This window comes from Oncorhynchus mykiss, chromosome 18 (genome assembly GCF_013265735.2).
Source record: "Oncorhynchus mykiss isolate Arlee chromosome 18, USDA_OmykA_1.1, whole genome shotgun sequence".
Taxonomy (NCBI): domain Eukaryota; kingdom Metazoa; phylum Chordata; class Actinopteri; order Salmoniformes; family Salmonidae; genus Oncorhynchus; species Oncorhynchus mykiss.
This window is the reverse complement of record NC_048582.1, coordinates 25,132,902-25,157,520: the sequence shown is the minus strand read 5'-3', so window position 1 is coordinate 25,157,520 and position 24,619 is coordinate 25,132,902. Positions and strand designations below refer to the sequence as shown.

Below are 24,619 nucleotides of genomic sequence, written 5' to 3'. Positions count from 1 at the left end.
CTTAACTTTCCGGAATTTACTGGAAAGTTTTCGACCCTTTGCAACCCTATTATAGTCTTTACATTTTTTTGGCTTCCGAAGTAGGTTCAGACTGAACATTACTCACTCGTTTTTGTGTTTGATGGTGTTTCCAGGTTCCGCTGTGTTTCTTTTGCAGGTTTTGGTTTGTTAGAAGTTTTTTCTTGATAGTCAAATCAAATTTTATTTGCCATATGCTCCGAATACAAATACAATGTGTAGACCTTACCGTGAAATGCTTACTTACAAGCCCTTAACCAACAATGCAGTTCAAGAAATAGAGTTAAGAATAAACAAAATAAACTAAAGTACTTAAAACATTTTTTTTTTTAAATAAAATGATAATCAAAAGTAACAAGAAATTACATAACAATAACGCGGCTATATACAGGGAGTACTGGTACCTAGTCAAAGTGCGGGGGTACGTACAGGTTAGTCCTTTGTAGTAATTGTCCATTCAGGTAATTTTAGGTATGGAATTTGGATTTGGATTGAAGGTTTTGATGTTGAGGTTAGTATCCTGTAGAAGTCCTTGCAAAACATTTCAAGTTGATCTACATTTATCCAACTCTATTTCTATCTTTTTGCAGAAGAACTCAGGAGCCCATGAGGTTCACTACCTCTCTCCCTCTTTCATCCTCTCTCTCTGTCTTTCTCACTCTCTCCTAGGATGTCATCAGTCTCACCATTTGCATAATAAGGTATTACGTTAACCATGTTAAAGACAGAGCAGAGCGGAGGTGGAAATGGAAATAAATAGTTCATATAAACACAGCAAGACTGCAGTACTTAGTGCTGATGACAATATGGTACTTGTAATGGCAAATGGATGACTTCATCTCTATAGTACTGGGAGAGACAGGACCACAAGTGTGTCCAAGATGTGAGCAGCTGCCCTGGGTGGTTTTCTGCTTTGTGTTTGACCTGGGCATGGGTCAGTGAGAGACAGCTAAAGCCTTTACTTCTTTGATTATTTGAAACAAAAGAGGGAAAATGTATTCTTTGGGCTCAACAGCCAATTGTACGGGCCATTTCCTGAAGAGCAGGTCCGTCAATAGTCAAATAAACACATTTTCTATGTCATCCATGTCACAGCGGTACTGCACCACTTCAAGTTGTGAGTGGATTTCATAAATCATGAAAGCCGATTACAATTAAGTCTGTATAGTTAAAGCAATAATTCTTTCAGAGGGAAAACAGTGAACTAATAGGGGATTTCCCACACACAAACAGATGGTTCTCCTTTTAGCAAGAGAGGGACCGTGACTGTATAATAATTCCCAGAGCTACGTTTGAAATGTTTACTCTTGGAAGACGGATCCTTAATCTGTCCTGACCTAGTTTGAAGTTCTTACCCCCTTCCCAAATTGCACCCTATACCCTTTGTAGTGTGCTACTTGGACCGGGGCCCATAAACTATGGCTGCACCTTAAAACGCACCCTATTTCCCATATAGTGCATTATTTGGGATGCATCCATAGTCTTTTCTCAAACTTTACAGAAGTAATATTCTCCAAGATTACGATGGATTTTGAGCGTCTCTTTATTAAAAACGTGTAAAAGTCCTATACATCAGAGTCTGTTAAAGACAAATAATTTAATAATGAGGGTATGTAAAAACACATTAGTATTATTTTAGGAGCTGATGTTGACACCTATGAGGGTTGCAAGCAGATCTAAACCATATTGCATGTACAATCATCACAATAGCGGTACTGTGTGAGTCGCTCCTGTAAATAGCAGGGTTAGCGGTCCTTGAAAAATACCTTTTGGTTAAGATAGTAAGATAATATGGATGATTGTGAAGCAGTTATTCATAATTGTAACACCAGCCGTTGTTGCTTGGACCCCTGAAATCGTCCCCATCGCAGCAGTATTGGATATTTTCTGTGTCAACAGTATATCATTTTGAATATTTTCATTAATCGAACGTAACAAGATATTTAGCTACGCTTATCTACACAGTTTGACACACAATTGTCATTGTCAGTGCAGGAGATGGAAAAGAGAAGCAGCCTAGATGAAAAGTCATATGCTCTCATATACAGTCTGTATAAATGCTACAAATAGTAATACTACAGTTTTTTGCTCTATATTAAAGTCCTTCATTGCAAAGTGTTTTTTGATGAGTGAAAAATGGCTTTGTCGCTAAATTTTTTTTTTTTTGAAACGCAGCTGAAATATGGCCTTGAATGACGTCACACGACACATACAGCACAGCTACTGCGTACACAGAGGCTTGTTTGTTTAGCTACCGGTTGGAAAGTGTATCTTTACTTTGCGTTGACAGTGATGCAAAGTCTCTTCAACGTCATGTGGATGGATGAAAAGCATTGGCCGTGCTCAGCTCCTTTGGCAGTTTCTTGGGCATATGATAAAAAACAACTATTTGCCTAAGGCTAATCAGAATACATGTAGATAGGTGGCTTTAGTATCGACCCCTATCACGTTCCTGGCGGTGCATTTGTAGGAGCCCTGGTCTCTCTGTGTGGGGTTCTGGATGATAAGAGAGCCTTGTGGGTGGAGATACTTGTTGCCAAAGAGGCGTGGCTGGGCACTGACCGCTAGCCGCGCCCTATCCGGCGTCTCCCAGGCAATCTCAGCTCGGGGGATCCCCGTGGCAACACAGTTCAGCTGGACCGCCACGCCGCGGCGAGCGTACATTACAGGAGGCGGGCCATTGGTGATGCGAGGCAGGTACGCGATGACAATGACGGGCACGGAGAGCAGGGCGCTGCCGTACTCGTTAGCCGCTCGGCAGACGTAGGAGCCGCGGTCATAGACGGACGCCTGCTGGATGGCGAGTGTCCCATTGGCCAATACGGCGTAGCGACCGGCTCTCTGTGGCCGCCCCAGGACCACCCCACTGGGCAGGGTCCATGTCAGCCGGAGGGGGTCCCCCGTAGAGAGACAGTGGAGTTGGAGGCTCTCCCCATTCATAATACTGATGGGGGAGTTGTAGCGGTTATTGATCTCTGGTTTCCTCTCCGGGGCTAAAGTAATAGTACGTTCCACTAGCCCGGCTACATTCCTCGCCAGGCAGCGGTACATACCACTCTCAGAGACAGAGGGGTTAGTGATGACCAAGGAACCGTCAGGTCGGTGAAAGAACTTGGAGAACTGGGCACCCCTCATGAGGGGGGAACCATTAGGGAGGATCCAGGTTACTGTTGGGGGTGCTGGGCCTCTTTCAAAGGAGCAGTTCAGGGTCATGGTACTGCCTACCGTTAGAGAGAGGCTCTCTGTTTTGGGCCCACTGAGCTGCGGCCTCTCTACCATCCCTCTAACCTCCAAGTGGACTATCAGCCTGGCCTCCCCGCCCTCGTTGTGTGCGATGCAGGCCAGCTGAGCCGAGTCGGTCCCCTTCGGCGAACGTATATCCAACGTACCGTTACGATGCACCGTCATTCTGCTGCCGTAGTATGGCACCGGGAGGATGACGTTCTCCGGTAACACCCACATGACCCGGGGGATGGGTGTCCCCACAGCCTCGCAGGCCAGCATTGTTCGCTGGTCCCTTATAGCCGTCACTCTGATAGTGTTGACCATACCTCTCAGTCCGTTGATGGTCGGCGGCGTCACAAGGACTTCCACCCTGGTGACTTTGCGGTCCTGGCCGGCACTGTTCCTAGCTGTGCAGGTGTAGTTACCAGCATCAAAGCGTTGCGCCTTCTTGACCACTAATGTGCCATCATTATGGACCTGGTACTTAGTGGGGGAGGAGGAAATGGCCCAGTTAGTGGGGGGGAGCCATGTGATGACTGGGGTCGGCTCTCCCTTGGCGCTGCACTTCAGAGACACGGTCTCCCCATAAAGAACCCTGACGACTCTCGGGCTTTGAGTTTTGTCTCTGATGATCGGAGGGTCCACCACCACCTTGATGTGAACCTTCATCTCATCCTTCCCTATCTGGTTCTCAGCGTAGCAGGTATAGTCTCCTTCCTCTCTCATCCCCACGTCGTTGGCGTACAATGTCCCGTTGTCGAACACCACGTATCTGGGGGGGGGGGGGGGGGGGGTATTGTTTGGAAATAGTGTTGTGGTTCTTATCGACTATGCAGTTAATGTGATTCAATAACAGATTGAATGTACATACTGTATTATGTGATTCAATAACATTTTACGGTATGTGTAAAGTTAAGTTGATGCCGATTCAACAAACACCAAGTACCTGCGGGTGCGCCCACCTCTAACACTACTATCCGTCTGTTTCAGTGTGTTGATCATGGTGCCGTCCGGCAGAGCCCAGCGGATCTCAGGGTTGGGGAGGCCAGACGCTACACAGTCCACCTTCAGGTCTCCTCCATACATCACCTTCAAATTCAAAAATATTTATTGTCTATCCAATCGTACATCAGACAGAAAACCGACCGAAATATTTGCACTCACATGCAACACATTAAAATATCACATTAAAAACACCAATGTTCTGCCCCATATGGCACCCTAACCCCTATATAGTGCACAATTTTTCACTAAGGCCCATTGGGCTCTGGTCAAAAGTAGTGCACTATACAGGGAATAGGGTGCCATTTGGGATGTAACCCATTATTTACATAGAAACCTAAGACAAAAGACAGACCTTCTGACTGGCCAGCAGCTGCTTCTGCTCAATCTTGGCCGGCTTGGTCAGGACGTTAACCCTCAGAAGCATGTAGTCGTCCCCCATCTTGTTTCGGGCCACACACAGGTAGTCCCCATCATCTTTCTCTGTCGTGGCCTGGATGGCCAGAGAACCGTTGGTGAACACCTTTATCCTGGGGTCAAAGCTGAACCCCCCCCCCAAAAAAAACAAGTTGTTATTGTTTGTGAATAACAGTTTTTCCTGCTGTTAATAGCAACCATGTTAGGTCTTCCTTTGATGGTTTTTCAGCTAACCTTTAGGGAATAGAAAATGTGCCTGTATGATTTCCTAGTAAACCTTCTCATTCATGATAACATCTGATGATGATAGTTGATATACAGTGCCTTCAGAAAGTATTCATACCCCTTGACTTATTCCACATTTTGTTGTGTTACAGCCTGAATTCAAAATTGATTAAATATTTTTTTCTCACTCATCTGCACACAATACCACATAATGACAAAGTGAAAACATGTTTTTAGAAATATTTGCTAATATATTGAAAATAAAATACAGAAATATCTCATTTACATAAGTACTCACACTCTTGAGTCAATACATTTTAGAATCACCTTTGGCAACGATTACAGCTGTGAGTCTTTCTGGGTAAATCACTAAGCGTTTTACACACCTGGATTGTACAATATTTGCCCATTACTTTTGAAGGAATTCTTCAAGCTTTGTCAAGTTGATCATTGCTAGAGAGCCATTTTCAAGTCTTGCCATACATTTTCAAGCCGATATAAGTCAAAACTGTAACTAGGCCACTAAGGAACATTCAATGTCATCTTGGTAAGCAACTCTAGTGTATATTTGGCCTTGTGTTTTAGGTTATTGTTCTACTGAAAGGTGAATTTGTCTTCCAGTGTCTGTTGGATAGCAGACTGAACCAGGCTTTCCTCTAGGATTTTGCCTGTGGTTAGTTATATATATTTTTTAATCATAACTTGAAAAAAAATGATGAGTGGTACTCAGTGATGTGTTGTGTTGGATTTGCCCCAAACATAACACTTTTTATAACAGGACCTAAAGTTAATTTCCTTGCCACATTTTTTGCAGTTTTACTTTAGTGTCTTATTGCAAACAGGATGCATGTTTTGGAACATTTTAATTCTGTACAGGTTTCTTTCTTTTCACTCTGTAATTTAGGTTAGTATTGTGGCGTAACTACAATGTTGTTGATCCATCCTCAGTTTTCTCCAATCACAGCCATTAAACTCTAACTATTTTAAAGACACCATTGGCCTCATGGTGAAATGAGTGGTTTCCTTCCTCTCCGGCAGGAAGGACGCCTGTACCTTTGTAGTGACTTGGAGTATTGATACACCATCCAAAGTGTAATTAATAACATCACCATGCTCAAAGGGACATTCAATGTCTGTTTTTTACATTCTTACCCATCTAACAATGGGTGCCCTTCTTCGCAAGGCATTGGAAAACCTCCCTGGTCTTTGTGATTGAATCTGTGTTTGCTAGACTAAGGGACCTTACAGATAATTGTATGTGTGGGGTACAGAGATGAGATAGTCATTCACAAATCACATTAAACACTAATATTACACACAGTCCATGCAACTTATTATGTGACTTTTTAAGCACATTTTTACTCCTGCCATAACAAAGGGGTTGAATACTTATTTACTTTTCATTTTTTATTCATTTGTAAAAATGTCTAAAAACATAATTCCACGCTGACATAATGGGGTATTGGGTGACATAGCATCTCAATTGAATCAATGTTAAATTCAGGCTGTAACAGAACAAAATGTGGAAAAAGTCAAAAGTATAAATACTTTCTGAAGGCACTATACATACAGACAATGGCCTGAAGGGCATATTAGACAATGAGTGAATAAGATGCCAGAAGATGCATACCTGTACTGGGAATCCACTAGTTTCTTAGAGGGGGTCCTCCAGACGATCCTGGGCTCTGGTGTTCCTGTGGCAATGCAGTCGAGCCTCAGCAGCCCCCCGTAGACCACGTCAGACCTCTGGGGAGATGAGGAGGTAATCCTGGCCTTGGTGGAGGATGGGAGTCTCAGTACTGTCAGAATGCTGGTTCTCCTGGACGCTCCTACCGCATTACTGGCCACACACTCATATCTCCCCGCGTCGCCTTGGCCTAGCCCACGGACGTACAGGGTCCCGTTGGGGAAGACAAAGAAATTACGTCCGTTGACGAACTGCGAGGTGAGGAGCTGGACTCCATCGGGCGTGGTCCAGCGCATGACGGGCGTAGGGGCTCCTTTGGCGGTGCAGTGGATGTAGGCCGTGCTGCCCTCGGGGAGGGACATGTTCTCATAGCGAGGTTGTTGGATGACTGGAGGCAAGGCTGCCACATGGAGGCGGACAGAGACGGTGTCGGCTCCCGCCACACTGCTGCCGATACATTTATAGATCCCTCTGTCTGTGTAGCTGGCCTGGGTTATCCGGAGAGTACCGTTACTGAGGAGTTCCACGTGCTTAGGGCCAGACTGTGGGCCGGGCTGGGGGCCACTGGCTGGGTTGGCAGGGCCCGGGGCTGGGGGCGCAGCGAGGTGGATCCTGTCAGGTAGCACCCAGGTGACCCGGGGCATGGGATGTCCCTGTACCTGGCACTCCAGATCGATGCCGTCCCCGTGGTACACGGTAGCATCGCGGTAGCGTGGCTGGAGCACTCTGGGATGCTGGGCCAGGACCGTCAGGGAGACCACCATCTTGTCCACACCATACTGGTTCTGGACCATACAGAGGTACTGGCCTCGGTCCTGGGGCTGGCTGTTACGGATGATAAACGTGCCGTTGGGATGGACCTCGAACCTCTGGACCCGAGTGTTCTGGGCTACTGTCGCTCCTGCATGAATCAAAATAATGTGTGTTTCAAGACATCGAACAGATTAAAACAATGCAGATAAAGGGTTGTTTCTACAACATGTTGTCTGTTGAAACTCATAAGAATGGAGCATAGCTTATATCATAACAAATAGGGTTCTCCTTTTTTGTTACATTAACAGGCTTACATACAGCTGTGTCGTTCTGTAACAGAGGGTGAAGGAGGATGTTCTAGGAAGAGGGGAGAACAGTAAAGGAAGTACTGGTATACATACCAGTGGAGACTCTCGTCCAGGAGAGGAAAGGCTTGGGCTCCCCTACAGCCACACAGGGCAGCTGTGCATCCATCTCTGCATTCACTGTCACTGTCCGCACATCCACATTGGTGATCCGGGGCTTCCCTCTTACAACAGGCCCTGCTACGAGGGGTCTCTGACCACCTCCCGACACCCCACCTGATAACCCCTGTGTCTGGGTAGGGGTCTCTGTCCTCTGGCCCCCACCGGACGGACTCTGAGGCCTCGATGAAGACACTGATGAAGTCTGAGAAAAGCTCTTTGTGGTGGTGGACGCGAGAGTGGTTGTAATGGTCGTCTGTCTGACCATCTGGGTGTTTGTGTTTGTGACTGTCCTGTGGGGTGTTCTGGGTTCTGTGGTGGTTGGTTTAACACCGGTGACTGGATCAGGCTTGATGTCAGTTGACTCTAGTTTAGTAGTGGTGTGGGAGTCGGCTGGTGGTGGTTGTCTGTTGGGGTCAGATCTGGTGATTAGGATGGAGTCTCCTCTGTTGAGGATCGGGTTGTTCCTCTGGTCGGGTTGAGAGATGAGGACTCTCTCTCTGTGACTGTCTGGGATGTGGTTGGAGTTGGAGGGAGCCTCCACTGTTCTGGATGAATGTTGGTTCCTGACCCTAGTGGATGGAAAGTTTAGTACAGGGATCTGAGGCCTCACCCTAGAGGGGAAAACTATGGATGTCCTAACTGATGTGGAGGTGACAGGTGACATAGTGGGAGTAACATATTTTGTTGTAGTAGCAGCAACAGAAACTGCAACATTTTCCACTGGTGTTTGGTCTTTGCCAGTGGTGGAAGTGCTTTCTCTGATGTTATAGTGCCCATCAAAGGTTGTTCTGGGCTTAATAGCGGCTGTTTTATCGGGACCGGATCCGCGATAAGAGCTTTCAGATGTCACCAGCCTTTCAGTGGTGCTAACCCGAGCCTCCTCATGTTCTGCCTCCTCATGGAAGGACTCTTTTGTTGAGGCACCCGGGGCGTGTGTTGTGCCGTGTGCTCTGGTTATTTCATGCCGGATAGATGGGGACACGCTGTCAATCTCTTTGACCGGCGCCTTTTTAACCTCAGTAGTACCTGTTGTATATCGATAGTCTGGTGTGTTGAGCTGTCCATCTGCTGGCACTCCCGGGCGAGTGTTGCGATTCTCCGGGGACTTGTCAGGACTTGGAACAGGGTGAAGGTCTACAGTAGCGCTGCCTCCCCTTTGTGTTGTCTCGGTTGGTTTAACTGCAGGAAGGGGGATGCTTGTCAAATTCCCCTGACTGGCTGTCGTGTGCACAACCGAGTGCTCTGGGACTGGGCTCGGAGTGTTCGGAGTCTGAGAGGTTCTTTCTGGGGCTGCTCTGTGATGGCTGCTCTGGGACGTTTGTTTATATGTTTCTGTTAAAGAGGCTGTAGGAGACGCCGGTGGGGCTGTTGTGCTCCCGAACAGTGGTTTGGCGTGTGGTGAAAGGGTGCCCTTTGTCTCGGAGCGAGTTGTAGGTTTCACTGAAGGGTCAATCCTGTCTTCGTATAAAGAGGCTACTGTGTTCTCTTCGTGACTCACTCTGCCTGATGACGTTGCTTGGCTGCCCGTTGATGGAACTGCGGTATTAAACCTGTCCGTCATGCTTTTGGCCTTGTCGAACGCTTCTATTTTAGTCCATGTGGCAGTGGTTGCCTTGGTAGTTGTTGGGAGCGCGTCCTTAGGTGTGGCTGCGGTTGTAAAATCACTTCTCAACGGATTATTAGGCTTTGGCTTCTTTCTGCCCGTATTGGGCCGTCTTCTCCTGCCCCCGCCCCCATTCCTCCTCCTGGGGTTCTGGTTTCTGAGTCGAGTAGCCACCTCCCCTGGAGTTTCCTTCCTCATATACACAGCTGAAGTGAGCTCGGTCGTGGGAGAGGGTGCGCTGAGTGGAAGATGGGTTATATTAGACCTTGTATGCTGCTTTAGCTGAGTATGTGTGTCTGGTTTAGCAGTTGTGCTCTGAGTCTCGGTGAGAGAGTGATCAAATTCATCTCTCTCTGTTTCCGATTCAGAGTACCCTCGAACTGTGGTGGTGGCGAGGGATGGGTCAAGTTCAGCTCTGTCTAAATATGCGTCACTTCCTTCATTAAAGCTGTTAACAACACTGGGTCCGTTAGCGTCTTTCGCCCCCTGATTATCCTCAGACGCGGGTGAGATATCAGACTCTGTAACCGCGTCAACATCTGTAGTTAAAGCAGTGGTGGTGGTGGTGCTTTGATTTACTCCTTGTAAAGAGTCGTTGTGCAAAGAACTGGTCCAGACGTTCACATGCAGCTGACCCAGGGTCTGGGAGTGTGTGTGTGTGACTGTGTGCCTGCCTTGTGTCTCTGTGTGTGTGACAGTATTACTGAGCTGCTGGGGAACAGATGTGACAGGCTCTGTGACTGGCTGCGTGAAAAGTGCATGATTTGTGGCTGTATCCACATCTGAGTCTGTAGTGTAAGTAGTGTGTCGAGTGGATATATGCGGTGTAGTAGTGGGTGTGTATAGCTCCTCCTCCTCTTCCTCATGTAGGTTGTCTGTTGATCCCTCTATGTTGTCCGGAGACTGTGTCTGCTTAGCGCTAGCTGTTGTTGTTGACTCCTGCTTCTTCCTTGTGGTGAGGTGAGTTGAGCTGGGTGTTATGTTAGTGTTACCCTGTCCGTTTTTGTCACGGATTTTGGCCAAAATGTCCGCCCACTTCTCCGGGTCTATATTTTTGTTTGCCACGTTAATCCTCCTTTTCATCTCCACTGTGTTTTTCTTGTCTTTATCATTTGTCCCTGTCATGGTTGGTTTTCTTGGTACAGCAGGTCGCCTCCACGTGTTTCTAAATGGATGACCACCACCCCTGTTTGAACTTTGACCTCTTCTCCGTTTCATTAGCTCCACACGGCTCGGGGATGAGGAGGAGGAGAAAGATGAGGAGGAAGGCGAGGAGGGGACTTCCTCCTGTCTGTCCTCATCGTCCCCTGATGCCTCCTCAGTGTCATCCATGGGGGCTTTGACCCTGGTGTTGACCCCTGAAGCAGACTGTGGCCTCATTCTCCTCAGTGGTCGTATCTCTGCTCCTAACTGTCTGGTGAGAGTCACCTTAGTAGCCAGGGAATACACACCATGCTGGTTCATGGCCACACACTTATAATATCCACTGTCTGTCAGTCGACTCTCTGGGACTCTCAGAGTTCCGTTGGAATACACCAGCGCTCTAGAAGAGTTGGCTCTGTGACTCACTATGTTGCTGTCAGGAAGGATCCAGTTAATCTCAGGGTCAGGAGAGCCAGACACGACACAGTTCAGAGTGAGAGGGACACCGGTGAACCCCTCCACGAGGGTAGGCGCCATCTCATCCCCTCCAAGAGGGGGAGGACTGGAGGACTCCTCGACCGTCAGGCGGAAAGGGAGGACAGTGAGGTCGTCAGAGACCTGGGCGATACAGTAATATATCCCTGAGTCTGAGTGTCCTACAGCTTTAAAATCCAATCTACCGGTGCTCAACACTGACACCCTGTTGTCTGGGCTGCTGTACGGTGCCTCCAGCTGGGTCCCGTCTGGCAGCATCCAGCGAACCGCCATGTCTCCTGAGCTCAACACGTTACAGTCCATCACAGCAGGGCTGCCCACTACAACACTCAGCGCTGTCCTAGTAGTGTTTGTGTTCTCTATCATGACCCATGTCCTACGGTGTCTGCGCTCCAGCTCAGGCTCCACGGTCTGTGTGAGGTGGGTGCTGAGGATCAGCTTGACGCTCTTCCCAGTGGACTGGGGCCTGTTCAACTGCAGGTCCACAGAGCTCTGCATCAGCCAGGATGGTTGAGCTACCATGTTAGCCTTAACCCCTGTGTAGTACAATGCATCTCTCTCCAGGTCCTGTCTGTACCTGGAGATCAAGAAGGAAAAAACACATAACATAAAACATAACATAGCAGTATGAAATTAAATGCTCTATATCAAGTATTGAACTCAAGGCCCATTCATTCCAGCCTGCGGGTGGTTTGATTATTATTAATATATACAATACCAGTCAAAAGTTTGGGCACACCTACTCATTTTTCTTTATTTTTACTATTTTCTATACTGTAGAATAATAGTGAAGACATCAAAACAATTACGTAACACATATGGAATCATGTAGTAACCAAAAAGGTGTTAAACAAATCTAAATATATTTTATATTTGTGATTTTTCAAAGTAGCCACCCTTTGCCTTGATGACAGCTTTACACACTCTTGGCATTCTCTCAACCAGCTTCACATGGAATGCTTTTCCAACAGTCTTGAAGGAGTTCCCACATATGATGAGCAATTCTTGGCTGCTTTTCCTTCACTATTTGGTCCAACTCATCCCAAACCATCTCAGTTGGGTTGAGGTCTGGTGATTGTGGAGGCCAGGTCATCTGATGCACCACTCCATCACTCTCCTTCTTGGTCAAATAGCCCTTACACAGCCTGGAGGTGTGTTTTGGGTCATTGTCCTGTTGAAAAACAAACTAAGTGCAAACCAGATGGGATGGCGTATCACTGCAGAATGCTGTGGTAGCCATGCTCGTTAAGTATGCCTTAAATTCTAAATTAATCACAGACAGTGTTACCAGCAAAGCACCCCCACACCATCACACCTCCTCCTCCATGCTTCACGGTGGGAACCAACAATGCGGGGATCATCTGTTCACCTACTCTGTGTCTCACAAAGACACGGTGGTTGGAACCAAAAGTCTCAAATTTGGACTCATCAGACCAAAGGACAGATCTCCACCGGTCTATTTCCATTGCTGGTGTTTCTTGGCCCAAGCAAGTCTCTTCTTATTATTGGTGTCCTTTAGTGGGGGTTTCATTGCAGCAGTTCAACCCCGAAGGCCTGATTCACGCAGTCTCCTCTGAACAGTTGATGTTGAGATGTGTCTGTTACTCTGTTTCTGAGGCTGGTAACTCTAATGAACTTATCCTCTGGAGCAGAGGTAACTCTGGGTCTTTCTTTCCTGTGGCAATCCTCATGAAAGCCAGTTTCATCATAGCGCTTTATGGTTTTTCCGACTGCACTTGAAGAAACTTTAAAAGTTCATGAAATGTTCCAAATTGACTGACCTTAATGTCTTAAAGTAATGATGGACTGTCGTTTCTCTTGCCTATTTGAGCTGTTCTTGCTATAATATTGGCTTGGTCTTTTACTAAATTGTCACACCCTGCTACCGTCTCTTATGACTGAAAATAACTTCTGGACATCAGAAAAGCGATTACTCACCGCGGACTGGAAGAAACTTTTTCCTTTAATGAGTCCGACAAGAGGTATATCCTGCTTTCACTGGAACAGGTCCAGATCCAAGCCTTATGCGTGAAGAAAAGACGCCGGAAAAGGGGACGCAGATTGAGGATCTTTCTGAGAATCCGGAGGCGAGCGAGTAAACTCCCAATGCCTTCCATTCTTCTTGCTAACGTGCAATCTTTGGAAAATAAAATTGATGACTTACTATTAAGATTATCCTACCAACGGGACATTAAAAACTGTAACATCTTATGTTTCACCAAGATGTGACTGAACGAAGATACGGACAATATAGAGCTAGCGGCATTTTCCATGCACCAGCAGAACAGAGACGCTACCTCTCATAAGACTAGGGGTGGGGAAGTGTGTCTTTTTGTCAATAACAGCTGGTGCGCGATGTCTAATATTAAAGAAGTCTCGAGGTATTGCTCGCCTGAGGTAGAGGACCTTATGATAAGCTGCAGACCACATTATCGACCAAGAGAGTTCTCATCTGTATTATTCGTAGCCGTCTATTTACCACCACAAAACGAAGCTGGCACTTAGACCGCTCTCAATCACCTCTATAAGGCCAAAAGCAAAGAAGAAAATGCTCACCCAGAAGCGGCGCTCCTAGTGGCCGGGGACTTTAATGCAAGCAAACTTAAATCAGTTCTACCAAATTTTTACCAGCATGTCACATGTGCAACCAGGGGAAAAAAATCCCTGACCACCTTTACTCCACACACAGAGATGCATACAAAGCTCTCCCCGCCCTCCATTTGGCAAATCTGACCAGAATTCTATCCTCCTGATTCCTGCTAACAAGCAAAAACTAAAGCAGGAAGTACCAGTGACTTGCTCAATGCGGATGTGATCAGATGACGCGGATGCTACACTACAGGACTGTTTTGCTAGCACAGACTGGAATATGTTCCGGGATTCATCCAATGGCATTGAGAAATAAACCACCTCAGTCATCGGCTTCATCAATAAGTGCATTGATGACATCGTCCCCACAGTGACTGTACGTACATATCCCAACCAGAAGCCATGGATTACAGGCAAAATATGCATCGAGCTAAAGGCTAGAGCTGCCGATTTCAAGGAGCTGGAGACTAATCCGGACACTTATAAGAAATCCCGCTATGCCCTCAGACGAACCATCAAACAAGCAAAGCGTCAATACAGGATTAAGATTGAATCCTACTACACCGACTCTATGCTCGTCGGATGTGGCAGGGCTTGAAAACTATTACGGACTACAAAGGGAAACCCAGACGCGAGCTGCCCAGTGACACGAGCCTACCAGACGAGCTAAATGCCTTTTATGCTCGCTTCAAGGCAAGCAACACTGAGCATGCACGAGAGCACCAGCTGTTCTGAATGACTGTGTGACAACGCTCTCGGCAGCCGATGTGAACAAAATCTTTAAAACAGGTCAACATTCACAAAGCCGCTGGGCCAGATGGATTACCAGGACGTGTACTCAAAGCATGCGCGGCTCAACTGTCAAGTGTCTTCACTGACATTTTCAACCTTTCCTTGACCGAGTCTGTAATACCTACATGTTTCAAGCAGACCACCATAGTCCCTATGCCCAAAGAAGCGAAGGTAACCTGCCTAAATGATTACCACCCTGTGGCACTCACATCGGTAGCCATAAAGTGCTTTGAAAGGCTGGTCATGGCTCACATCAACACATCCTCCCGGACACCCTTGACTCACTCCAATTCGCATACCGCCCAACAGATCCACAGATGACGCAATCTCAATCGCATGCCACACTGCCCTTTCTCACCTGGACAAAAGGAACACCTATGTGAGAATGCTGTTCATTGACTACAGCTCAGCGTTCAACACAATAGTACCCACAAAGCTCATCACTAAGCTAAGGACTCTGGGACTAAACACCTCCCTGTGCAACTGGATCCTGGACTTCCTGATGGGCCGTCCCCAGGTGGTAAGAATAGGCAACAACACTTCTGCCACGCTGATCCTTAACACTGGGGCCCCTCAGGGGTGTATACTTAGTCCCCTCCTGTATTCCCTGTTCACCCACGGCTGCGTGGCCAAACACGACTCCAACACCATCATTAAGTTTGCTGACGACACAACAGTGGCAGGCCTGATCACCGACAATTATGAGACAATCTATAGGGAAGAGGTCAGAGAACTGGCAGTGTGGTGCCAGGACAACAACCTCTCCCTCAATGTGAGCAAGACAAAGGAGCTGATTGTGGACTACAGGAAAAGGCGGGCCAAACAGCCCCCCATTAACATTGACGGGGTTGTAGTGGAGTGAGTCGAGAATTCAAGTACCTTGGTGTCCACATCACCAATGAACTATCATGGTCCAAACATACCAAGACAGTAGTGAAGAGGGCACGACAAAACCTATTCCCCCTCAGGGGCCTGAAGAGATTTGGCATGGGTCCCCAGATCCTCAAAAGGTTCTACAGCTGCACCACCGAGAGCATCCTGACCGGTTGCATCACCGCCTGGTATGGCATCTGACCGTAAGGCCCTACAGAGGGTAGTGCGAATGGCCCAGTACATCACTGGGGCCAAGCTTCCTGCCAACCAGGACCTATATAATAGGCGGTGTCAGAGGAAAGCCAGAGTTGTCAGAGACTCCAGTCACCCAAGTTATAGACTGTTTTGTCTGCTACCGCACGGCAAGGTGTACCGGAGCGCCAAGTCTAGGACCAAAAGGCTCCTCAACAGCTTCTACCCCCAAGCCATTAGACTGCTGAACAATTCATAAAAATCGCAACCGGACAATTTACAATGACCCCCCTACCCTTTTCCACACTGCTGCTACTTGCTGTTTGTTTGTTACCTATGCATAGTCACTTTGCCCCCACCTACATGTACAGATTACCTCAACTGGCCTGTACCCCCGCACACTGACTCGGTACCGGTGCCCCCTGTATATAGCCTCGTTATTTTTATTGTGTTACTTTTTATTATTACTTTTTATTTTAGCCTACTTGGTAAATATTTTCTAAGTAAGCATTTCACAGTAAAGTCTACACTTATTGTATTTGGCGCATGTGGCAAATAAAGTTTGATTTGATTTGGCTACTTTAAAGAATCTCAAATATAAAATATATTTTGATTTGTTTAACACTTTTTTGGTTACTACATGATTCCATATGTGTTATTTAATAGAATTGATGTCTTCACTATTATTCTACAATGTAGAAAATAGTACAAATAAAGAAAAACCCTGGAATGAATAGGTGTGTCCAAACTTTTGACTGGTACTGTAAATGTATTTATTTTTTGTGGGAAAAAACGATCTCAATCAACATTTAAATGGCTAAAACCAAATCAAGACTGTGTAGAAATGATAATGGACCCACATTTACAATCTCTTCACTCTGTCTAGCTAGCTAACAGTCATCGAAACGAAAGCTAGACAGTCAGGGAGCATCGAAAAATGGAGTGAAGAAAATTTTGCACATTTCGATGGCGAGGAAATATAATTCATCATAAGTGTGGCCCTCCGGACCTCGGTGAAGACCGAATGCGGCCTTTGGGGAAAATGAGTTTGACAACCGTGCCCTGTATCGAGGACCACTCTAAAATGAACACATAAAATCACATAATAATCACATATGGGCAAATCCTAACTTCCACAAATGTTCACGTGCATTGGTCTCATTGCATGACTAAGTGAAAATGTTACTCAAGTAGAAGTTGGAATTTGGCCCATAATGATAAATTAAAAAGCGTTTTCTTTATCCAGCCTACCTGTAGCTGGGCACCGGCTCCTTAGTCAGCATGATCTCTCTTTGCAGGTGAGCGGGCGTGTCGCTATAGTAGGCAATCAGCCTCCAGAGTCTCTCATAATTGTCCCTGTTGATGGGACACTCCAGATCCATGGAGATACTCACATTATAGGCCAGCTGCAGAGGGTTGACCTGCTCCCAGCTGACCTTAGACGACTCCCTGCGGGGCTCTCCGATGCTGCACTCCAGATCCACTTTGTTCCCATGCTCGTCCGTCAGGCCTAGGGTAATGTTGCCGAACGACCCCTTGAACTCCTCCAGGGTCATGACCTCGGTCTCTGTGTCCTCTTGGGTCGTAGGTCGATCAGGGGAGGTGATAACGGGGCTGGAGCAGACCAGTGTGTCCAGGCCCAGGACTTCTTTCATTCGTAAGTTCTTTGGGGAGTAACACATAAAGCAGAGCTGACCTCCTGGGTAGGCTCTGTCCTTTTTACACTTCAGCACACCTACGAAGAAAGGAAAATGAGAGGGAACATTAACATCATTATTAAATTTTTGAAATTCCAAATGTGAAGTTTGGTTAGGTTTTGGACATACATTTTCAAGGCACAAATGTGTAAAATGACAGCTGCATTATGCTTTGAGCATTGATCCAATTGTGTCTGCCATCACTGACGAATAGGTACATTCACTGAGTAGCTAGTAAATAAAATAAACTCAGCAAAAAAAGAAATGTCCCCTTTTCAGGACCCTGTCTTTCAAAGATAATTAGTAAAAATCCAAATAACTTCACAGATCTTAATTGTAAAGGGTTTAAGCATTGTTTCCCATGCTTGTTCAATGAACCATCATCAATTAATGAACATGCACCTGTGGAACGGTCGTTAAGACACTAACAGCTTAAAGACCGTAGGCAATTAAGGTCACAATTATGAAAGCTTAGGACACTAAAGAGGCCTTTCTAATGACTCTGAAAAACATCAAAAGAAAGATGCCCAGGGTCTCTGCTCATCTGTGTGAACATGCCTTAGGCTTGCTGCAAGGAAGCATGAGGACTGCAGATGTGGCCAGGACAATGAATTGCAATGTCCATACTGTGAGACGCCTAAGATAGCGCTACAGGGAGACATGATGGACAGCTTATTGTCTTCGCAGTGGCAGACCACGTATAACAACACCTGCACAGGATCGGTACATCCGAACATCACACCTGCGGGACAGGTACAGGATGGCAACAACAACTGTCCGAGTTACACCAGGAACGCACAATCCCTCCATCAGTGCTCAGACTGTCCGCAATAGGCTGAGAGAGGCTGGACTGAGGGCTTGTAGGCCTGTTGTAAGGCAGATCCTCACCAGACATCACCGGCAACAACGTAGCCTATGGGCACAAACCCACCGTCGCTGGACCAGACAGGACTGGCAAAAAGACAGGAATGTCAATGTTCTGCCATGGCCAACGAAGAGCCCGGATCTCAATCCCATTGAGCACGTTGGGGACCTGTTGGATTGGAGGGTGAGGGCTAGGGCCATTCCCCTCAGAAATGTCCTGGAACTTGCAGGTGCCTTGGTGGAAGAGTGGGGTAACATCTCACAGCAAGAACTGGCAAATCTGGTGCAGTTCATGAGGAGGAGATTTATGTCTCAGTTGTTGAATCTTGTTATGTTCATACAAATATTTACACATGTTAAGTTTGCTGAAAATAAACGCAGTTGACAGTGAGAAGATGTTTCTTTTTTAGCTGAGTTTACATAACCTGGTGAGTTTTTTTCCCAGTCGGCAAACCACTTCATCCTGCAGTCACATGTCCAGGGGTTCCCATGCAGGAAGAGGTTCTCCAGCTGGGGCATTCCTCCCAGCAGCTTGTGGGGCAGCGAGGTCAGCCTGTTCTCCGACAGGTACAGGTGCCTGATGTATCGATAAAAAGACAGGAGGGACATTATAACATTAGCTTCAGGAACATCTTGGCTCCATCTCAATTCCTCTTTCCGTGATTCCTCACATCATATTTCCTTGCCTCATTTTCAACTGCATTAGAAAAGGTACAAGGTCCTGCCCTTCTGACCTTCTTCTACAATGGGTTTTGAGAAGTCGGTGAGGAGAGAGGACGCAAATAATCTATGAAAGACCAATTTGAGAAAGCGCCCGATACTAAGATAAAACCAAATATTGTCCAGAGCATTATGGGTACTGTAGTTCCTCATGCTAGGCTTCACCTGAGGGTGGAGACGTGGAAGTGTCCCATCACGGAGAAGGTGGAAAAGGTAGAGGGGTGGAGCTGCTGCAGTCTGTTCCCCTCCAGCTGTAGGAGACGTAGGGAGGTGAGGCCCTGGAAGGTGTCTGGGTGAATGAACTCCAGACGGTTGTGGTCCAGGTGGAGTCTGGTCAGAGACCACAGACCCTGGAGAGTGTGTCTGTTGATCTCCTTCAGTTTGTTATAGCTCATCTTCAGCATCTGAGGGGGAGAAAGGCAGAGGGGAGTGAGTTATCATCCTAATAGAATAGAGCAGGGTTTCCCAAACTTCAAATAACCAAAACATCGTCAAATTTGGATTATTTGAATCAGCTATGTAGTGCTAGGGCAAAAACCAAAACGTGCACCCAGGGGGGCCCCAGGGTGCAGGACCATGTTTGGGAAACTCTGGAATAGAGCATAGTAGAATAGAGTAGAATATAATAATAGAATGGAACAATTGCCTGGTACTATACTCTATATCCTACTGTACAGTACTGAGGTGATATTTCATGTTAATCAACATTTCCTGTTTATTACTGGAAGCACAGACACGAGCTGCCCAGTGATGCGAGCCTACCAGATGAGCGAAATTATCGAATCTATATTCGATTGAGGCAAGCAACACCGAAGCATGCATGAGAGCATCAGCTGTTGTGGACGACTGTGTGATCACTCTCTCCGTAGTCGATGTGAGTAAGACCTTTAAACAGGTAAACATTCACAGACGTATTACCAGGACGTGTACTCCGAGCATGCGCTGAACAACTGCCAGGTGTCTTCACTGACATTTTGACCACCGACCCATTGCACTCACGTCTGTAGCCATGAAGTGCTTAATAAGTCTGATAATGGCTCACATCAACACCATTATCCCAGAAACCCCAGACCCACCATAATTTGCATACCGCCTCAACAGATCCACAGATGATGCAATTTCTATTGCACTCCACTCTGCCCTTTCCAACCTGGACAAAAGGAATACCTACGTGAGAATGCTATTCATTAACTACAGCTCAGCGTTCAACACCATAGTGCCCTCAAAGCTCATCACTAAGCTAAGGATCCTGGGTCTAAACACCTCCCTCTGCAACTGGATCCTGGACTTCCTGACCGGCCGCCCCCAGGTGGTAAGGACAGGTAACAACACATCTGCCACGCTGATCCTCAACACGGGGTCCCCTCAGTGGTCCGTGCTCAGTCCCCTCCTGTACTCCCTGTTTACTCATGACTGCATAGCCAGGCACGACTTCAACACCATCATTACGTTTGCAGATGACACAACAGTGGTAGGCTGGATCACCGACAACAATGAGACAGCCTATACAGAGCAGGTCAGAGACCTGGCCGTGTGGTGCCAGGATAACAACCTTTCCCTCAACGTGATCAAGACAAAGGAGATGATTGTGGACTACAGGAAAAGGAGGACCAGGCACACCCTCCTTCTCATTGATGGGGCTGTAGTGTAGCAGGTTGAGAGTTCAAGTTCCTTGGTGTCCACATCACCAACAAACTATCATGGTCCAAACACACCAAGACAGTCGTGAAGAGGGCACGACAAAGCCTATTCCCCCTCAGGAGACTGAAAAGATTTGGCATGGGTCCTCAGATCCTCTAAAAGTTCTACAGCTGCACCATCGAGAGCATCCTGACTAGTTGCACCACTGCCTGGTATGGCAACTGCTCTGCCTCTGATCACAAGGCACTACAGAGGGTAGTGCAAATGGCCCAGTACATCACTGGGGCCAAGCTTCCTGCCATCCAGGACCTCTATACCAGGCAGTGTCAGAGGAAGGCCCTAAAAATTGTCTCTCTGCTTGTTCTCTCTGCTACCGCACATCAAGCAGTACCGGAGGGCCAAGTCTCGGTCCAAAAGGCTTCTTAACAGCTTTTACCCCCAAGCCATAAGACTCCTGAACAGCTAATCAAATGGCTACCCAGACTATTTGCATTGCCCCCCCCCCTTTTACACTTCTGCTACTCTCTGTTTATTATCTATGTATAGTCACTTTAACTCTACCTACATGCCACCAAAAGCACTCACAAACTTCTACAAATGCACAATCGAGAGCATCCTGTCGGGCTGTATCACCGCCTGGTACGGCAACTGCTCCGCCCACAACCGTAAGGCTCTCCAGAGGGTAGTGAGGTCTGCACAACGCATCACCGGGGGGAAATTACCTGCCCTCCAGGACACCTACACCACCCGATGTCACAGGAAGGACATTAAGATCATCAAGGACAACAACCACCCGAGCCACTCCCTGTTCACCCCGCTTATCATCCAGAAGGCGAGGTCAATACAGGTGCATCAAAGCTGGGACCGAGAGACTGAAAAACAGCTTCTATCTCAAGGCCATCAGACTGTTAAACAGCCACCACTAACATTGAGTGGCTGCTGCCAACACACTGACTCAACTCCAGCCACTTTAATAATGGGAATTGATGGGAAATGATGTTAAATATATCACTAGCCATTTTAAACAATGCTACCTAATATAATGTTTACATACCCTACATTATTCATCTCATATGTATATGTATATACTGTACTCTATATCATCTACTGCATCTTTATGTAATACATGTATCACTAGCCACTTTAACTATGCCACTTTGTTTACATACTCATCTCATATGTATATACTGTACTCAATACCATCTACTGTATCTTGCCTATGCCGCTCTGTACCATCACTCATTCTTATATCTTTATGTACATATTCTTTATCCCCTTACACTTGTGTCTATAAGGTAGTAGTTTTGGAATTGTTAGCTAGATTACTTGTTGGTTATTACTGCATTGTCGGAACTAGAAGCACAAGCATTTCGCTACACTCGCATTAACATCTGCTAACCATGTGTATGTGACAAATAAAATTTGATTTGATTTGATGTATACCGTATATTACATCAATTACTTCGACTAACCGGTGCCCTCGCACATTGACTCTGTACCGGTACCCCCTGTATACAGCCTCGCTACTGTTATTTTACTGCTGCTTTTTAATTATTTGTTATTTTATTTTTAAAAAGTTACTTATCTATTTTTATATTTTTACTTAACACAAATGTTTATTAAAACTGCATTGTTTGGTTAAGGGCTGTTGTATTCGGCGCACGTGACAAATACAATTTGATTTGATTTGTACCTGTAAGGACATGAGATCCCTAAAGGCCCCGTTGGGAATGTTGTAGAGATCATTCCCATGCATCATCAGAAGCTCCAGCTTCCTCAACCCAGCCAGAGAGGTCTGAGTCACGTGGTGTATGGTGTTAAACCTACAGGAAACAACAATGACACAAGCAATTCATGACTGACTATTAACGTACTTGACTTGTTCTTTGTGGAGCAAAGTGCCTTCATTTCTGACTGTGTGAGGAGACAGTGTTAAAGACCCGACGGAACTTAAGACCTCGTGATCAAAACATTGTCAATTAAAAGTGGTATTGTAGTTGGGAACATATACAGTGGGTGGGCTTCTCTGTTCTTTTTAAGAAATGGCTAAAGCTCATAAGTGAAATGACTCAGTAAAAAGCATGGGGTATATAATAAGCATATAATAAGATTACATCAGACTTCACTGTAGGCATATTGCATTATGCACATTTACCTGTGAGTTGCAGAGAGATTAATTTCAGTCACATGCTAAGCACATTTGAACAAGGACTTAATTGTAAACAATTCTAAAGGCCTCTAATGAAAAGTGACTTTTTGATTGCTTATTATTTATTTTTAGTGGTCTACAATGCACATGCATAAATAAAGATCCTACTTTACGTGGAATCATACTTTACGCACTTAACATTTTACCCATACTGTACGTCTATCGGTATTATTGTGCGTGATGCTTGTTTTTTTAGGCCTACGGTCTCATTGCGGGTCATTGAATAAAGCCAATCCACCAGGCTTACTTACCCCAGGTTCATGCGCTCCACTTGTCTGGATATGCCGGCGGGCACGGCGAGCAGGGAACGGAACGTGCAGTGCACCTCTGTGGCCTGAGGGCACGTGCACTGGCGCGGGCAGGGGAGACTTGTAACTGGCACCATCAGCATGGACAGTATCAATATGAATGCGGCGGGACGGGCCATCTTCAGCTGCGCATCCATCCACCACAAAGTGTTCCTATCACTGGAGCTGGTCGAGGGTTACAGATTCATTATAGGCCTATTTCAGTAGTACCCAAATACAAATGAAAAGATGATCTCTGACAAAATACTTCACAGTAGAGAAAATCGATAGACTATGCGCGAAATTAGGGACAACTGTATGAACGCATCGTTACGCACATCAAACATGGTATGACCTGAACCGAAAGGAAAATGTTAAACATCTCACCTTATAATTTGTATTAACCTTAATTTAGATCCAGACTCACTGTATCCCATTTTACCATGGCTTTGGCTTCTCCTCAATGCCACTCTTCACGAAGCGCAGAACTCCACAGTTATAAAGTCCTATAATGACAAAACTCCCCAAAGAATAACATAGTTACAATAAATTCCGATGTAAAATCCGTAGACAGAAATGCGCACAGTGCTTCGATAGACTGTTTGAAGTATCCGTTTTGTTTCGTGTGTAGCCCTTGAGAAACTTTGCAAAGAAAATTACACTTTTGCCCAAAACTTTACAGTGCAGGATGCGCCTTCCACCGACAGCAAGGGGTGAGTGAATGGCTAATCGTTTCCAACATACAGTCAGTTTGGAGAAGCAGAAGGACCCAGTGAGGGGTGACAAAGTGAGATAGAGGTAAGAGACTGGCAACTGCTGAAGTCGGCTACAGTAGGTCGTTACAATAAGGATATCGTTTTTCCATTCAACTACGTGCATAATCATTGTGCCATCACATTGAATCGCTGCTTTGAGACTTTATCTTCATTAAATGAATGAATTCATTTATAAAAAAAATAAGGGAGATACCACAGGCTACTTCTTTTCTCTATTCTACTTCTCTGCTGTGGAGGGAGATACCAGTAGCCTACTCCTTTTCTCTGTTGTATTTCTCTGCTGTGGAGGGAGATACCAATAGCCTACTCCTTTTCTCTATTCTACTTCTATGTTGTGGAGGGAGATACCAGTAGCCTACTCCTTTTCTCTATTCTACTTCTCTGCTGTGGAGGGAGATACCAGTAGCCTACTCCTTTGCTCTATTCTACTTCTCTGCTGTGGAGGGAGATACCAGTAGCCTACTCCTTTTCTCTATTCTACTTCTCTGCTGTGGAGGGAGATACCAGTAGCCTACTCCTTTTCTCTGTTGTACTTCTCTGCTGTAGACCATCATGTGAGGTAACCTACTAAGTGAAGGGAGCAGACAGACCAATGTAAAGTTTATGTTGGTTTTACAGCCCTGTCATTTAACATCTCCCCCTCTATCACACAACACACACAGTACTGTATCAGCAAGCACATGTGTAATTTGCAAGCATTCCAGGAACCACAAACAGTCTGTCACACTGGTCCCTCTATCCCCATATCCCCTGAGTTAATTTAGAACATGTAAATCAGATGAAGTGTGTGTGTGTGTGTGTGTATGTGTGTGTGTGTGTGTGTGTGTGTGTGTGTGTGTGTGTGCTTGTAGGGTGAGGTCTATATAAAAGTTCAGAAAACCTGACCCCTGGGGACTGACCTCACAATAGTCCTTTAACCCACCAGTGGGAAGCCTTATGATTAA

General features: G+C 46.1%; 1 protein-coding gene across 2 annotated transcripts; it reads right to left on the bottom strand.

Annotated features, from left to right (window-relative positions):
• Positions 1-182: 182 nt before the first annotated feature.
• On the bottom strand, positions 183-24,311 carry LOC110495895 (matrix-remodeling-associated protein 5). Of its 2 annotated transcripts, none has more exons than XM_021571410.2 (11): positions 23,287-24,251; positions 22,864-23,085; positions 22,097-22,226; positions 18,928-19,166; positions 18,468-18,619; positions 16,733-17,216; positions 7,729-11,612; positions 6,518-7,475; positions 4,601-4,787; positions 4,190-4,332; positions 183-4,015 (listed from the first exon to the last, which is right to left on the bottom strand). In XM_021571410.2, the coding sequence occupies exons 1-11, from the start codon at positions 23,334-23,336 to the stop codon at positions 2,422-2,424; spliced, it is 8,043 nt and encodes a 2,680-aa protein (XP_021427085.2). In that variant the 5' UTR covers positions 23,337-24,251; the 3' UTR covers positions 183-2,421. The 2 variants fall into 2 exon arrangements, with proteins under 2 accessions (XP_021427085.2, XP_036808300.1); XM_036952405.1 differs by having other exon boundaries at positions 3,815-4,015; positions 4,206-4,332; positions 23,287-24,311.
• Positions 24,312-24,619: the final 308 nt, after the last annotated feature.

What these genes read in the sequence shown, in the direction of transcription:
- LOC110495895 (XM_021571410.2), bottom strand. Translation starts at nt 23,336, where the DNA reads ATGGGATACAGTGAGTCTGGATCTAAATTAAGGTTAATACAAATTATA. An exon ending in GTGGAGCGCATGAACCTGGG is followed by an intron (nt 22,227 to 22,863) that starts GTAAGTAAGCCT and finishes TGTTTCCTGTAG; the next exon opens with GTTTAACACCATACACCACG. An exon ending in AGCTGCTGGCCAGTCAGAAG is followed by an intron (nt 4,333 to 4,600) that starts GTCTGTCTTTTG and finishes TTGAATTTGAAG; the next exon opens with GTGATGTATGGAGGAGACCT.